The sequence below is a fragment of the Nannospalax galili genome, unplaced genomic scaffold, assembly GCF_000622305.1.
Source record: "Nannospalax galili isolate Female #2095 unplaced genomic scaffold, S.galili_v1.0 scaffold236, whole genome shotgun sequence".
In the NCBI taxonomy this organism is placed as follows: Eukaryota; Metazoa; Chordata; class Mammalia; order Rodentia; family Spalacidae; genus Nannospalax; species Nannospalax galili.
The window spans coordinates 2,395,651-2,411,896 of NW_008338710.1; the positions used below are offsets into that span (position 1 = coordinate 2,395,651).

Consider the following 16,246-nt stretch of genomic DNA (forward strand, 5'->3'; position numbering starts at 1 on the left):
GCTGGTAGTACCCGCTTTTAGTCCCAGCACTCAGCAGGCAGAGGCAGAGGCAGGTGGATCTCTGTGAGATCAAGGTCAACCTGATCTACATAGTGAGTTCCAGACCAGCTGGGGCTACAAGGAGACCCTGTCTCGAAAACAAACAAAGCAAGCAAGCAAGAAAATACATTGTACGAAATTCTCAAATCAATAAAAATATTTTTAAAATATATATGTGAAAAAACAGTAGAAGTTATTTTTCACTCCTGTCACAGTCTAGAGCAGGGGAACCTGGTCAGCAAGCAGAGTCATGGTCTTAGAGATTTAGAAGCCAGGCTTTGTCCATCTGTGGCTTAGCTAGACACATCCTAACGTATATAGGTTCCAACAAGAATACAAGTAGAGGCCCTTACTGAGGCACAGATACAGCTAATTAAATGCAATGACTATTATAGAGATGTATCTTTCACACGGTGATTATAGTTAACAGTAACACACATATTTCAAAATTGCTGAAAAAGTAAATTTTAAATGTTTTCACCACAAAAATGGCATATGAGGTGATATGTCCATAGTTATGTTCACTAGCATGATACACTCATTCCTAGTATGTACATTCATCAGATCACGTCAATATATCCCATAAAAATAAGTAACCATTTGTCGATTAAAAGTTAACATGAGCCTGGTGGTACAGGCCTATAATCCCAGCTACTAGGGAGAGTGAGGCAGGAGGATTATAAATTCAAGAACTGCCTGGGCTACAGAGTGAGTTCAGTGCTGTATTAGTCAGGGTTCTCCAAAGAAACAGAACTGGGAAATGAGTGTGTGTGTGTGTGTGTGTGTGTGTGTGTGTGTGTGTGTGTGTGTATGTGTGTGTGTGTGTGTGTGTGTGTGTAGAGGTTTATCTCCTTAGCACCACAGGGACACTGAGTCCAAGGAGTCCAACAATGGCTGCACCACAATGAAGAGGCTGAGAATCCGTAGTCACTCAGTCCATGAGGCTGGATTTCTCAGTAGTCCCAATCTGGTGCTGAAGGTCTGACAAATTCCAAAAGATCAGCTAGTCTTCATTCTACAGCAGCAAGACGAACTCACCAGCAAGAGAGAGGGCAAGCAGCAAGAAGCCAGGCGGTCTCCTCTGCCTTGGCCTTTTATATTGGCTGCCATCAGAAGGTAGCACCCATGTTTAGGGTGTGTCTTCCGGCTTTAGATGATCCAGTTAAGAAGATCTCTCTCATTTCAGTTAATCCCAGATCCAGTCAACTTGACAGCTAGGATTAGTCATCACAAGTGCCAACCTGGGCAATCTAATAAGACCTTGTCTCAAAGTAAAAAATAAAATGAAGGGCCTGGAGAGATGGATCAGTGATCAGGAGCACTGGCTACTTTTGTAGAGGACAGGGGTCAGCTCCCAGTACCTGCTGGCTAACAATCATCCATAACTCTTGTTCCAGGGGATATGATGCCCTCTTATGGTTTTCTCTGGCATTACATGACACAGGTGCACGTACATACATACAGGCAAACACTTGTACACATAAAACAAAAAAAATTTTTTCTTATTTTAAGTAAAAAGAAGATTGGAGATAAAGCTCATAGGTAAAGCACTTGCCCATATATGCAGAAGGTCCTAGGTTCAATACCAAGCACTGGAAAAATGTTTTTAATTTAATTTAAATTTAAAAACAAGGGCCATTGAGATGGCTCAGCAGGTAAAGGCACTTGCCACCAATACTGATGACCTGAGTTTGATCCCTGGAACTCACCTGGTGGAAGGAGAGAACCTGTGACCTTCACACATGCACCTCCCCCAAATAAACAAATATTAAAAAATAAATAAATAAAAGCAAGTAGGAAATGAACTGAAATGTTTGTAGTTCAATGGAAAATTGCTTACCTAGCCCTGAGTTCTGTTCCCTAACACTACAAAAAAAAATAAGTAGTGAAATACAGAATGACTTGCTAAAATTTAACTTTCAATAAATATGAAATATTTAGGATAGATACTAATAAAATATTCATTGTGTATCTGAATTGCAAATTTAAGCACCTATCTGGTAACTTTACACATACCAAATATTTAAAGTCAAAGAACTTTTGAAACAAACTTAGAGAAAATCAGCTCTGTCTTCCTCCCTTTGCAAATAAACACTCATCTTGACCTGGGAAGATGAGTTCCCATTTGGAATTCTCAGACTCCTTGAATTTCCACTCTGTCCTCCAGCCTGCCCCTTCTGTCTTTCAGCCGCAAACAGTTGTGCCCAGATGAGCAAGGCACCCTAGGCCTGACTCTACCCACATACTCTACAGACAGTTACCTCTTGCCATTTCCTGGGCTCATGGTGATCTCCCCATAAGGAACACAGCTTGAAGAAGAACCCACCCAGTAAGCTGAAAAGTGTTCTAGAAGTGGGAGTATAGGCTCTGTTGGGTACATTTTGTTGGTCCTTTGAGTTTCCCTGTGTCCAAGTCTAAAAGTATTAGATATCACCATCCTCTAGTGCCTTGCAGTCTTCTGTATCCCATCAGTCTAGGGATGTACAGAGAGGACACTCCAACTTGAAAGTTGGAAGTATTGGGGCTGGAGAGATGATGGCTCAGAGATTAAGAGTGCTGACAATACAATCTCAGGTTTGGAGTTCAATCCCAGCACCCATATAACAAGCCAGGCATCCCACAAACACCTGTAACTCCAGCTCTAGAGGATCTTCTGCCCTCTTCTGGCCTGTGCCCACATACACATGTACATACTCTCACACAAACACATAGACACACACACATATACAGACATATACATAAAATAATAAATCTTTTAAACATTTTTATAATTATTTGAGAATTTCATACATACATACAATGTATTTTGAGATTAGTCACTCCCACTCCTCCCCCAACTCCTCCTAGATCCACCCCCCCACCCCTTCACTCCCTTGCAACTTTGTGTCATCCTTTTTTTTTTTAATAACCCACCAAGTCAAATTCATGTCGTCCACATGTGTGTTGGTCCATCTACTGGAGTGCAGTTGACCTACCAGGGGCCACACCCTTAAGGAAAACTGACTCCTCCCTCACCCCCCAGAAGTCATCAACTGTCAATGAGTCCTCAGCTATTGACATGCACCCCCACTGTCTCCATGCTGGAATGTTGGCTGACTAGATCTTTTGCAGGTCTTCTGCAGGCAACCACAACTGCTCTAAGCTCATGAGTGAAGCAGCTCTATCAGGATTGCTTCACTCTAGTCCTCCCCAGCCTCTGGCTCTTAAACTCTTTCTGCCCCCTCTTCCACAATCATCTCTGCACCTTGGGGATAGGGTGTGTGATATGGATGTCCCCCGTGTGGCTGAGCATTCCACAGACACTCATTCCCTGCACTTTGACCAATTGTGAGTTTCTGCATTAACCACTGTCCACTGAATAAAGAAACTTCTCTAATGAGGTCTGAGAGCTGCACTAATCTCTGGGTAAAGAGATAAAATTTGGAAGGCAGTCCAATACTATATTCATTTAAGCAGAATAATAGTAGTAGTTTCACCCCTGGGCCCTATGAGTTCCCCAACCATGGTTCTTTGCCAGATTTACCATCCCAGGCATGTTTTCCTCCTGTGGAGTGGGCCTTAAATCCAATCAGAAAAGCAATTGGTTACCACATAACATTCATGCCACTATTGTAGCCATGGGGCATATCTTGCCATGCTGGTTGGTCATTATTGTAGCTGTTTCTAACTTTTTCCCCAGCATCCCACATAGCACCTTATGATATATGAAAGGTACCCAGGAGGGAGGAAGCTTAGTGGTCAGTACCAACTTGATTTCTCTGTGTCCTATGACCAAAGTGAAGTATATGGTATCTTCTGTAATAGGATCTTACCATTAAGTTCTGGTGGACAGCCAAGAGCAATGGCAGTAGTCTGTATTGCTCTGAGGGTCTTTGGGATACCTCTGACCAACAACTTGAGGAAAGATATCCCACACCTGGCACTGGACTTTTTTGTAAGCAACCTATGGCTTCTGGGATATGCATTATCCCCTGTGTAGGTTAATGGCAATGGGCTCATCAGGATGGCTTGGCAGGTAAAAGTGATTGCCATACAAGACTGGCAGCTGAGTTTGACCCCTGGAATCCTGAAGAATGGTGGAAGGAGAGACCCAACTCCACAGTTGTCCTCTGACCCCTGCACGTGTATTATGGCATTTGCACACATACAATAATAAACAGATAAATAAATAGTAAATTTAAAAGAATTATTATCAATACTGTAGGACCAGTTTGACTCTGGGACAGCCACAAGCCTAGCAGTGTGATGTGTGATAAACATGAAAAGCTAATCATTTAAAAGGTATGTAAAGGCACTCTGTCCTTCCTTGACCTAGACAACACTCAGAGTAGTGCCAAGTAGTCAGCAGTTCATGAGTGTTTATTGCTGAACGTTCGATTATTTATTATTGAATCAATCTAAGATTCAGTGCACATCATTGTGGCAGAATGCAGTGAATCAGAGAAGAAACAGGCTTGTATAAGTGAAATGAAATTTCTCAGAAGGTCAAGGCCAGAAGCACTGCCTGGGAGCCATAGAACTGGGTATATTTGCTTCTATCTGCTGAACTCTGTGGCTAATGGATTGTGTGTTGCCATCCTGCTGAACTTCTTCCCAGAGCCTTGGGCAGAACCATTCAGGAAAGTGGAGTCTTTCAGTCCGGATACCCTGCCCGACTGTCTCCTAGCCTGGTATCTACTACCATAATGAATATTGAAACCTATTCCAAAGAGGACTGAGCTTCTCCACTGAAGCTTCCTCCAGAGCAAGAGTTTAACCCACAGAATGAAAAAAAATGAAAACCTTATGACTTTACAATCATATTTCACTTTTAATTTGATATTCCATGCCCTGGGACCATTTTGGAAATTCAAATTAATCTTCAGAGGGCGGTTGACCATCTGTACTTCATTTTGAAGTGTGCATAGAGGATACTGTCAAAAGAAGGGCTCTGAAGATGGTGCGCAGGGGTCATGTCAGTCTAAGCATCGCCTTCTCTGTGAAGTTCTCCCAGCACACTTCCTTAGCACTCCAAGGCAGCAAGATTGCTCTCTCCTTGGTGATTCTGCTGTGCCCTTCCCTCACATCCGTTCTGGCTGGCACTGGTTGACAGGCACCTCCTTCCTCTAGACTCTTTCCTTGCCTGAATAGCAGGATAGGAAAGTATATCTTGGACATTTTTGTAAATTCAGTATGTCATCTAATAAATATTTCTGTGGATATATACAATGCTTAGATATTTATTTTCCTATATTCCTGTATGCAGGAATGGAAAATTTATTAAGCATCCTTGTAAGTATTTTAAGAAAGCCCTTTTGCTTATTCTCAGAGTGACATTATAAGGTAGATGCAAATGATCTCCATTTCACAGATAAAGCTAAGGCATAGGAAAGTTCAATAAATTACCCAAGGCCAACAGTGAATACATGAGGAACTGGTATTTGAGCTATGTGGAAGCCACTAGAATAGACAAGGTACCATCACCATTTGTTTAGCATTTACAGTGCAAAGCTGTGCAATATGCATCATGTTTGTTACATCATTTACCACACAATGGATCACACTGAAGTATGGATCTTGCTTTAAGAATGAGACAATTGGTCATGTGTGATGGCTCATGCCTGCAACAATAGTCGGGAAGCTGAGGCAAGAGGATCTTGAATTCAAGCCCAACCTGAGCTGCATAATCAATTCAAGGCCAGTCTGAACTGTGTAGTGAGATGTAGCAGCAACGTAACAATGACAAAAGAATGGGAAGACCCAGGCCTGGGGAGCCGATGCTGTTAATAGACAGTAGAGCCAACCCTGTGTTGGCTCCCACCGTGACGCTCATCTGGGTCTTGGGAAAACTGGGAACAGCAGTATGTAAACACTACTCCTGAGAAGAAACAATGACAACTATGCCCACCTATTTCTTTTTCTTTTTTTTTTTTTTTCAGGTTCAGTCATTTTTAGCATCTCTGGATGGCGAGAAGCTAGAACTCCTAAAAAATGACCTCATTTCTATCAAAGACATCTTTGCAGCCAAAGAATTAGAGATTGAGGAGAATCCAGACGAACAAGGTAAAGGGAAACAACAAGCAGCCAGACCAACTGTGGCTTAGTCCTTAGGTGACTGTTACCGAGAAGCAGAGCCCTTTCAACAGGGTGGAATTTATTTAATTCGAGTATTCTTCCTGCCTGCTTCCAGAATGCCCCGTGTAGCTACTGTGGTTGCAGGAGCTGGTCAGGATGATTTATAGCACTCTCTTTCACTGAGCAGAAACTCTATCCTTTGGAGTGCCCAGCACAGTCCTGGCACATCACCAGCACACAATAAATGCAAAAAGTCAGACAGAGTACAGCGTGCTGAATCTGAATGACCACAGTTCACAAGGTGCCTTTCAACTCTGTCTGCATTCTGCATACCCTAGTTGTTTAATGTTATTAATGGCCGTGGTGGGCAAGCCTGGCAATGGATTTCTTTGCATAATTTTATCATTCCTTTCAATTAATTGTGAGCAAGAATTTGAGAGAGAAAGTTGGGATGTATTTGTGTGTCCCACACACCACCTGACAGAACAGTTCTGGGTTTTAGGAGGCTGGTAACCTTGTGGTGCAGTGCTTGTCCAGCATGTTTGAGACCCTGAGTTCATCCCCAGCACCACACAGAAGGTTCTGACCATAATTGTACCATTTTTTTTCCCAGTGCCCTAGGGTGTAGTGTTTCAGGCTGATGGTCACTGGAGTGACCCAGGTACATACTTTCCAGTAGTCTTCCCACTAGAAGGTGATCAGAACCCCAAGAAGACCAGAGCCTGTTTTTATGAGAAGCAAACTTCTCTTGAGATAGGAAAAGATAGTCTCAAAGTTGGATAAGCTTAATGACTACATTGGATCAGCCATTTGGGAGTGGAATGGAGGCATTTGCTCTGTACATGTTGGGTTTCTTACAAGTATGGGTAACAGATATCATGGTATAGGTGTTCCATGTAATCTATACTAAAGGGCAGAGCACCCATAGACACAATACTGCCTGCTCCTAGGATCACTGGAAACGCCCACTGGAAACCTTTTCACCACTTTCTTCAATGAGTTATAAGACCTTACTGAAACTCATATTTTCACAGTATCCTGGAGACGACGTTCATATTCCAAGGGGCTACTGTAAGGATCAGATTAAATACCATAATAAAAGCATACATTACAGTGCCTGGCATAGAGAACCGCTAGGAAGTGGGAAAGGTAGAACAAACCGCAGCTTTCATCTATTATTGCGCTTATCATTGTCCACAATGTAGTAGAGGGATAATATGCATTCATGCCATCAAGTCAAGGAAGGGTTTCATCCTCAGGCGTGTTATATACCTTTAATAAAAGCTCAAACATGAGTGCTCTCATGCTTTTAGCCTTGATGCCCAGAGAAAATTATTCTACACATTCATAAACTCTCGTTTAATCACTGTTTCCCTGCCCTTTAGCCCCTCATCCTGACCTTCTGTGCCTTCACTTTAATGAGATTTGTGCTCATCACATCGAAAAAAAATCAGTTATACTGAAGTATAAAAGGGGCCAGTAGCAAAGAGACAAAGGGGAATAATGTTTTTGAGCATTTGTATGTTTCTGCAGAAGTCACCAATGATGACAGATTTGTTGTTTTCCTAATGAAGAAACTAAAATGCTAGCTGTCAGAGGTGATGTGGCTCACATTGTGAACCCAAGATAAACTAATAGGTGCCCCTTTCCAGGACTAACCATCACCCCAAAACAATCAGGCTCTGAGCTAGACCTTGATCCTACTAGGTGTATCATTCAGAAAGGCTTTTAAAAGGATCCTAGGACCTAGGGAGATGACTCAGTTGGTAAAGTGCTTGCCTCCCGAGTCTGAGGACCTGAGTTCAAATCCCAAGAACCCATGTGAAAATCCAGGAGCAGTGACACACTCCTGTAATTTCAGTGATGGAGAAATGGGAGATGAAGACAGGCTCCTGGGCCAGCCTACTTGCGGAAGTTCTAGGCCACTGAGTGACCCTGTCTCAAACAAAATGTGAAAGGCCACGAGGATGAATCAAGGTTGTCCTCTGTTCTCCATACACGTGCTGTATGTGCATGTACCCATCCCCACAGATGAACCCATACCCATGTGGATACTAGTATACACACATACACACAAAGCATATACACACACACACATACATACACACACACACAGGACTCCAAATTCTCCCAAGTATCAGACAAATATCAGAGATATTATTGCCAAAATAGTACTGCATCACTCATTGGTGCTAGTCCTTAGAAAAGAAACTTGGTTCTGTACTGTTAAATAGAAAATGTTTCGACAGATGATATGTTCCCATTTTAGTACAAAGCTTCATTCAAGAAGATGAGGGTTTTTGGGTGTCACACACACACAAATTGAAGTGCTGAACAGCCTACTTAAGAAATAGTAAACTTAGCCGGGCATGGTGGCTCAGGCCTTTAATCCCAGCACTCCGAGGCGGAGGCAGGCAGATCTTTGTGAGTTCAAGGCCAGCCTGGTCTACATAGCGAGTTCCAGGACAGCTGGGGCTACAGGGAGGCCCTTTCTAAAAAAAAAAAAAAAAAAAAAAAGAAATAGTAAAGTTGTCTCTCTTTATATGACAAAACCCTATTATCTCCCAAAATATATCCATCTTCTCAAAGGGCCTCTCTAGATTATCAGAACACTTAATTTCATTAACTTAATTTAATAAATGAACATCATTTAGACGTTTAATAAGGCACTAGGAGAGAAGAACAGAGGTGTTGTCATTAAATCACCCAATCATGATGGAGTGTCACAGCTCCAGGAAAACTGTGGGGTTGCCCAAAAGCCACAGAAAGGAATCTTACAGTGAGGGGCCGGGGGAGGGTTGAACAGAAAAAGATCCAAGAGCAAAATTCTGGGAGAAACTAGAGCATTTGACAAAGATTTTTTTTTTCTTGTAAGTGCACTTATATTCCTAAAAGCCTCTGACAACTAAATAATTTATTTGGTACTCTCAGAAAGTGTAATAAACTGTCATCTTTTAGATAAATTTAGTATCGGGCTCCTGAGCATTGAATAACATTAGCTCAAGGTTTGCATGCTGTGTGTTCCCACACAGTGTAATCGTATCACACCACCATGGCCTCTAATTTGGTTTACTGTGGCTGTGAGGAGAGTTTTAATGGCCATTTTCCATTTTTACTGGCTTAGGGAAGATCTTCTTGGCAATGTATACAGACCAAGAGTTTCAGTAATAGATGGTCTTTGTTACAACACTTATTATCATCTGTTTTTATCTATTTCTAGATTTTTCCCCTAAAATATTTGCCAAAAATTATTGGTATATGTTTTGTAGAATTAATGCATATTTAAAAGCTGGAGCTTCCTAAGTACTTGCGTTCTAATTTAGTGTGGATTCTGGCCCAGTATGTTTAATCTTCCTATGTTTGTGTCTGTGTGGTACATAACAATTTACATAAATTTTCCATTTTTATAGAACAGTACTACATTGTTGTAGTTGGTTCTTATAATCACTAAAAAGGGAAGGATGGCGTTCCCTAAAACTAATCACTAAAAAGGGGGGTGTAGCTCAGTGATAGAAGGCTTGCTTAGCATGAATAAGGCCCTGGGTTTGATTCCTAGCACCCTCCAAGAATTAAAAAAAAAGGACAGAGGGTGAGTTTTATTATCCTCCTTTTACAGAGGGGAAATGGAAGCTGAAGAAGCCTTGTGACTGATTTCAGGCCACAGAGGCTGAATAGTGGGCTGGGGTGGAATTCATGCCGTTAGTCTCAGTCAGGGGCTCCTGACCTGCAGTGCTGCCTCACACAGCATGGAAAAGACCAGGCAGTATAGAAATGAGACCTTGTCAATGTGCTTTTAGTTCTCTCTCTCTCTCTCTCTCTCTCTCTCTCTCTCTCTCTCTCTCTCTCTCTCCCAGTTCTCCCTTTGTGTGGCTAATGAATTTCATTCCCAAATCCCCTTCAGGCACTACTTTGCTGGAAGCCTTCTTCATACTCCTTGGAGGACTGAATTTCTGTGAGAAAGCCGTTGGCCAGAGCACTTATCTCCCTGGGCTAATAGTTTTCCCCCTTGTGGCTTCACCGTGAGCAAAGACAGTGGTCTCTGTCTACCCCAGGGCCTCCTTGCTGTACCCTGATCTTACCAGGCACACACCCCACTGAACTTTGCTGTCACTGACAGGCTTATAGAAGGCTCCTCCACCTGACATCTGTGGCTCAGGGCTGTTCTCCTCAGGTCATTACTCAAATGGCACCTTCTCAGCTTCCTTCCTATCCTGACCTGTGCAGGCAGCCATGACAAACACCACAGGGCAGAGCACGTGTGTACCTTACAAACAGGAACTTATTCCTCACAGTTCAAGAGACTGGGATAGCCAAGGTCAAGAACTCGCAGATCTGGAGTCTAGTGAGGACCCATGGCTGGGTCGTAGGCAGAATCCTCTAGCTGTGCCTTCACTTGGGAGAAGAGCCCAGCCCATTCCCCGGGGATTCTTTAAAAGGGTACTCATCCATGAGGGTGCCATGTTCATGACCTAATTATGTCTCCCAAATCTCAGCTCCTAATACTGTCACTTTGGCAATTAGGTTTCAACATACGAATTTAGGGAAATGCAAGCACTTAGACCACAGCACCATCTATCTTAAAGTATAAGCTCCAGCCACCCCTGTTCATCTCCCTTGGTTTGCACTTCTCCATAAAATTCACCACTTGACATAAATGGTTTTGCTTATCTGTTTTGTTTATTAGCCTGTCTCCCTCACGAGAACACTGGAATTATAGATCATAATAAACTGATCAAAGCCAACATTTTGAAGGACACACGAGCTACCCTGGCTATCTTTATGAACTGCTCATTAACCATTTTGTCTATAAAACTGGAAACACATCTAGGCAAGTGTAAGGTTCAAGATTTCTCACACAGCGTAGTCTTCCCTGAAGGTGCTTACTGTCTGTGCTCACCAGCAGAAGCCTAGGTATCTCCTTCACAGAGGGTTTTGAGAGCATGCATTCAGGCCAGATTAATTATGCTTTTACACTCCCCCCCAAAGAAGGTAATAAACCCATTATGGAATCAATACTTTAGCACCTACCGGAAACTTTAAAAATGGCATTGTCTTGAAGATACAAATGAGAGACAGAGTGTTGCTTTTAAAGATCTCTGTTGCCTACCAGTGATATTAATTTTTATTTTATGATATATATTGAAATACTGAATATGGCATATATTTGTTGTATCACTATTATGATATATTAATATACTGCATATAAGATATATAATTATTGCATTCTTGTATATTATATAATATATCAATAGATTATCAATTCAAATAATATCATTTTTGGCACCAGGACTGAGTTAAATATCTCTCTGAGAAAATAGATCATTAAGAAGTATTGTAGTTATTCCCAGAATTTAAGAGATAGAAGCAGGTGGGTCTTTATGAGTTTGAGGCCAGCCTGGCTCTGCACTACAGTCCTCCCTCAGCAGGGCACTCTGGGCCTCATCAAGTAACAACAGAAAGCACCACCACACTGAGTCATAACTGCAGTTTGAGCCCAGGTCAGAGGCCTGACAAAGGTCATTCATTTGTTAGTCATTCTTTCAGCAAGTATCTATGGACCACCTATACCTGCAGCCCCAAGACAGACCAGGTCTCTCTGTACCCTACTGTTGCCTTGAGGCCAGCCTGGGGTGCCCCAGTGCCAGCTGCCTGCAGCCAGGCCTTGGCAGTCCTCTCCAGGCAGCATGCTGCCTCCCTGCTGTGCTCACCAATGGAAACCATGATGACATCCGTCTTCTGAGGCAGCCCCAGGGCACACTGCCATGGCCTCTCCTTAGTCTACCCTGAGTGCAGGCTGCAAAGTCAGAGGAACTGCCACATTCAGAAGAATGAAAAATAAATCACACGTCTTACTTCTGTCGTGTTCTGTTTCTAGGCTTAGAAGAAAAGGGAGAAGAATTTGCTAGAATGCTCACAGAACTTCTCTTTGAATTACATGTCGCTGCCACACCTGACAAACTCAATAAGGTCAGAAACAACTGATTGTGTGTCTTTGGTTTTAAAAGGGACTGGGGAAGTGGGATTTCAATTATAAGATTCCAGAGACCCACATGAAATAGAAAAAAATCCCCAAACCCCTGTGGCACAGCACAGGGAGGGGAGTCTGAGGTCAGTAATTAGGATTCGAGGAGCAACATAATGAATGTGGGGTGCGGAACAGTCAAGGCTGTCATGAGACCTGCATTCTGTAATTTTGCTAGTAATTACCTTGTCACCTTGACAAAGTCAGTTACCTTTTCATGGCAAAATAGAAAGTTCTGTCTGCGCAGTGGTTATCTTCAAGGTGACATGAGGGGGCAGCAGGGTACAGAGCCCCCATGGGGATTTTTCATATCCCACCACCACTTTATACCGCCAGTATTGGGTGCTATGGAGAGAGAACATTCCTTTCTCTCTCTTCCCACCTGGGCTGCTGTCCTCCCAGCATGTCTCAGTCCAGTTTCAGCATCCTAGGTTTCTCTAATAATACCACAGCACATTTTGCAAGTTAATACAAGGTCTTGCTGTAGGGTTTAGGAGAACACTGATCATCAATTACTCAAAGCTATGATGTGTTCCCTCCCCCTCTCCTTTCATCTTTTCCCTTTCCTTAGTGAGCAGTGCTTTACACAAGCACTCACTTATCAAAGTGGGTGAAGAAAGGGCAGAAAGACATAGCAAGTGGTGAGATGAGTAATTTCTTTATCTCCGTTAAGGGTCACTGATCTGGCAGGTCAGTGACGTGAACACAGTGGGATATTGCCTCATCCATCTCCCTGCAGCACCTGACACTTCTTGGTGCCTGGAGGGACTACACTGTTGTACCAACTTACTTACATGGTCAGGGCAGCCTTTATCCATAAAAGAGTACACACCAAAGACAGTTTTTTAGGGTATCTCTCTCCAAATCTGCTGGCTCTAACCTGCCACTCAACACTCTGACATGTTAAACTTTGACACATAAGCCTTAAGGTAAGTCATTTTAGCCTACCCTGAGTGACAAATTCTACTTAAACAAAGAGCCTATACAGTCTGATGAACCCTGGATGACTCTGCCTTTCTCTGAGTTCTGGGAGTAACAGATCAGATTGGGGAGACAGTTTCCTCAGCCACCACGTGATTTTGGAGGTCACCTGTGTTTAAGCTCAGGTCTTTCCAGAAGCCCCTTCTCTCCATAGAGGTTGGAAGGCCTGCCATGAATCAGAAGGAGCAGAGTCCTCTTTCTTCTTCCCAGAGACATACATTATTTTAGTGAGACAGTAAAGGTTTTAATGAAACCATCACATGATGAGGAAATTCTCTTTAACTGTGGCCCTCGCTAAATTTCTAGAAAAAATACAGTTCATCTTTTACAGGTGGTCATGAAACATGAAAAATCCGTTATAGAGTTTTACAGTGTATCTGTCATTTTTATTCTCATCATAATATCATTTTTAAATGTGTTTTTAAAAAGTCCTCAGGCCCGGTGATATGCTCTATATACTTTCTAGCCAATCCTCTTTTTCAAGTGCATATATTTTGCCAACGACAAGGTTGTCTTCTAAGGGGCTTAAGAAGTGTCGCTAGCACTTATTAAACATGCACAGATTTACCCTGGTGGTACAGAACAACTTGAGTTCTGATGCCGGTTGAAGTGACTTGGTTTTTTTTGTGCTGCATGGTAAATGCATTGTTTGGTTGGGGCCGTTGCAGGCCATGAAGAAAGCTCATGACTGGGTGGAAGAGGATCAAAGCATGGTGGCGGTAGATGTGGCCAAAGAGTCAGGGGCGGGAACTACGAAGGAAGAAAGGGAAGAGAAAACTGAAGCAACCAAAGAAGTGAAAACGGGAGAAAAAGGAACTAAGACCATAGAGGTAAATTCATTCTAGATTGCCCAACAAAGGGCATTCATCTTATGGTGATTTTATTAACAGTTTGGTTTCAAGTGAGGAGAGCATCCTTTCCATTTCTTTGTGTCCTACGTTCTAGAAACACAAGTAGGAATGGAACAGACACTATAGTTTCTCTATTCCAAGCCAGTTTATGGCTTAGCATAGATTTTGTAGCTTTTCTCCATAGCTTTATAATTATAATTTAAAGGTAGAAAGATCTTCAGAAACATAACTGATTTATCTTTAGAGTAAATCTCCATCTTATCAGCAAATGTGTTATTATAAAACATCTTTATGATCCATAACTAATGAGGTAATTGAAACTTTTTTCCCACAAACTTTCATTGCTGTGGCTTCTTTTCTGCAGTTTAATAAATCTATATGTGTGCTTTATGTCTTGCCTATGTTCAAAAAGTCATCTGCAGTTGAATTTTAATTTTAAACAAAGTAAGTTAGAGCAACCTAAGGGAAAATGTCTCTTAAGTCATTCATTCTCCCTGGCACACACCTTACTCATCACCTTCCTCTTGTGTGCCCAGCATTGCTCGGGCTATCGAGGACACAAGTTTGAATAGGTTTGTCATATCTGTGGGGACCTGACGTCACTTCCATTAAGGCAGCACACACACACACGCACACACAGTGTATGGTATATGTCTCTCTGTGAAGGCCAGAGGTTGAATTCCTATGTCCTCTTCAGTTGCTCTCAACCTTATTTTTTGAGACAGAGTCTCATGCTAAACCTGGAACTCACGAATTGGTTAGACTTGGTGACCAGTGAGCTCTAAGGATCTGCCTGTCTCCTTCCCGCAGTGCTGGGAATATAGGTGTGCACCACCACACCCAGCTTTTATGTGGTGCTAAGGACCTCAAGCTTGCTCAAAAGTACTGTACTGACTAAGCTACCTCCCCAGCTCTTCATATCATATGTAATATTACATTTTATATATTATTGTTCTAGTTTGCTTTTCTGTTGCCGTGATAAACATGATGACCAAAAGCAACTTTGAGGGGAAAGGGTTTATTCATCTTACATCATCAAGGGAAGTAAATCTAGAACTCAAGGTAGGAGCCTGGATTCAGGAACTGAAACAGAGACCATGGAAGAATAGTACTTATTGGCTTGCTTCCAGGTTCATGTTCAGTTACCTTTCTTACACAGCCCAGTCCCACCTGCCCAGGGATGGCATTGCCCTTGTGGGCTGGGCCCTGCTACATCAATTAGCAATCAAGAAAATGCTGCACAGACATAGCCACAGGCCGATTTGATGGAGGAAATTCCTCCATTGAGGTTCCTTCTGGGTGTGTTAAATTGATAACCAGGAGAGCCATCACAATTATTAGATTATGTATATTATTTTTTTAAGAATTGTCATCTAGGGGCTAGAGTGTAGCTTATCAAGACAGTGTGTGCGTAGCACTATGTCTTTTTCTTTAATGTCATAGGGATTTTTTTTGAAAAGCAACTGCTCCGTGAATAATTTTCTTGGATGTATTCTTTCAGGAAGTATACATGTTATCCATTGAAAGTCTGGCTGAAGTGACTGCCCGCTGTATTGAACAGCTTCATAAAGTTGCAGAATTAATTCTTCATGGACAAGAAGAGGAAAAACCCGCTCAGGACCAAGCAAAAGTTCTGATAAAGTAAATACCATTTTTATTCTTATTTTATATGTATGTATATTACTTGTGCCCACCTCTGCATATGCCATTCAAGTGCACACACATATACACCCTATGCCATTGAAGATTTAGATTTCAGGGCTGGAGAGATGGCTCTCGCAGAGAACCTGGGCTCGATTCCCAGCACCCACATGGTGGCTACAAACCATCCTTAACTCCAGTTCCAGGGGAATCCGAAGCTCTCTTCTGACCTCCGTGGCATTGCAGAACATGGGTGCACTCACATACATGCAGGCAATACACTCGTACTCATAAAATAATAAATAAATTATTTTTTTAAAGATTTAGATTTCATGTCAACTATTTCCATTATTCTATGGTTACCTTTTTAAAAATTTTATTTGTTTCTATTTTATATATGCATGTATTGCCTGTATGTATGTCAGTACACCTGTGTCATGCAATGCCTGTGGAGGACAGAAGAGGTCGTCGGATCCCCTGGAACTGGAGTTACTAGCTGCCATGTGGATGCTAGGATTCAAACCTGGGTTTTCTGTAAGAACAGTCGGTGTTCTTAACCACTGAGCCATCTCTCCAGCCCCCTTTATGGTCATCATAAGAAACAAGGGTTCCTTTAAGAAATGCATTACACAGCAAGAAGAATGATTAACTAAACAGC

The 16,246-nt window shown here is 42.3% G+C and overlaps 1 protein-coding gene across 3 annotated transcripts in view; it reads left to right on the top strand.

The window, feature by feature from the left end:
• Positions 1-16,246, top strand: part of Fam114a1 (family with sequence similarity 114 member A1) — a 75,852-nt gene that overhangs the window by 48,439 nt on the left and 11,167 nt on the right. For all 3 annotated transcript variants that reach the window (XM_008833224.3, XM_029563572.1, XM_017798193.2), the window contains 4 exons: positions 5,958-6,081; positions 11,969-12,060; positions 13,765-13,926; positions 15,449-15,588. In XM_008833224.3, the coding sequence (XP_008831446.1) occupies positions 5,958-6,081; positions 11,969-12,060; positions 13,765-13,926; positions 15,449-15,588 (518 nt within the window). The remainder of the gene's footprint in view (positions 1-5,957; positions 6,082-11,968; positions 12,061-13,764; positions 13,927-15,448; positions 15,589-16,246) is intronic.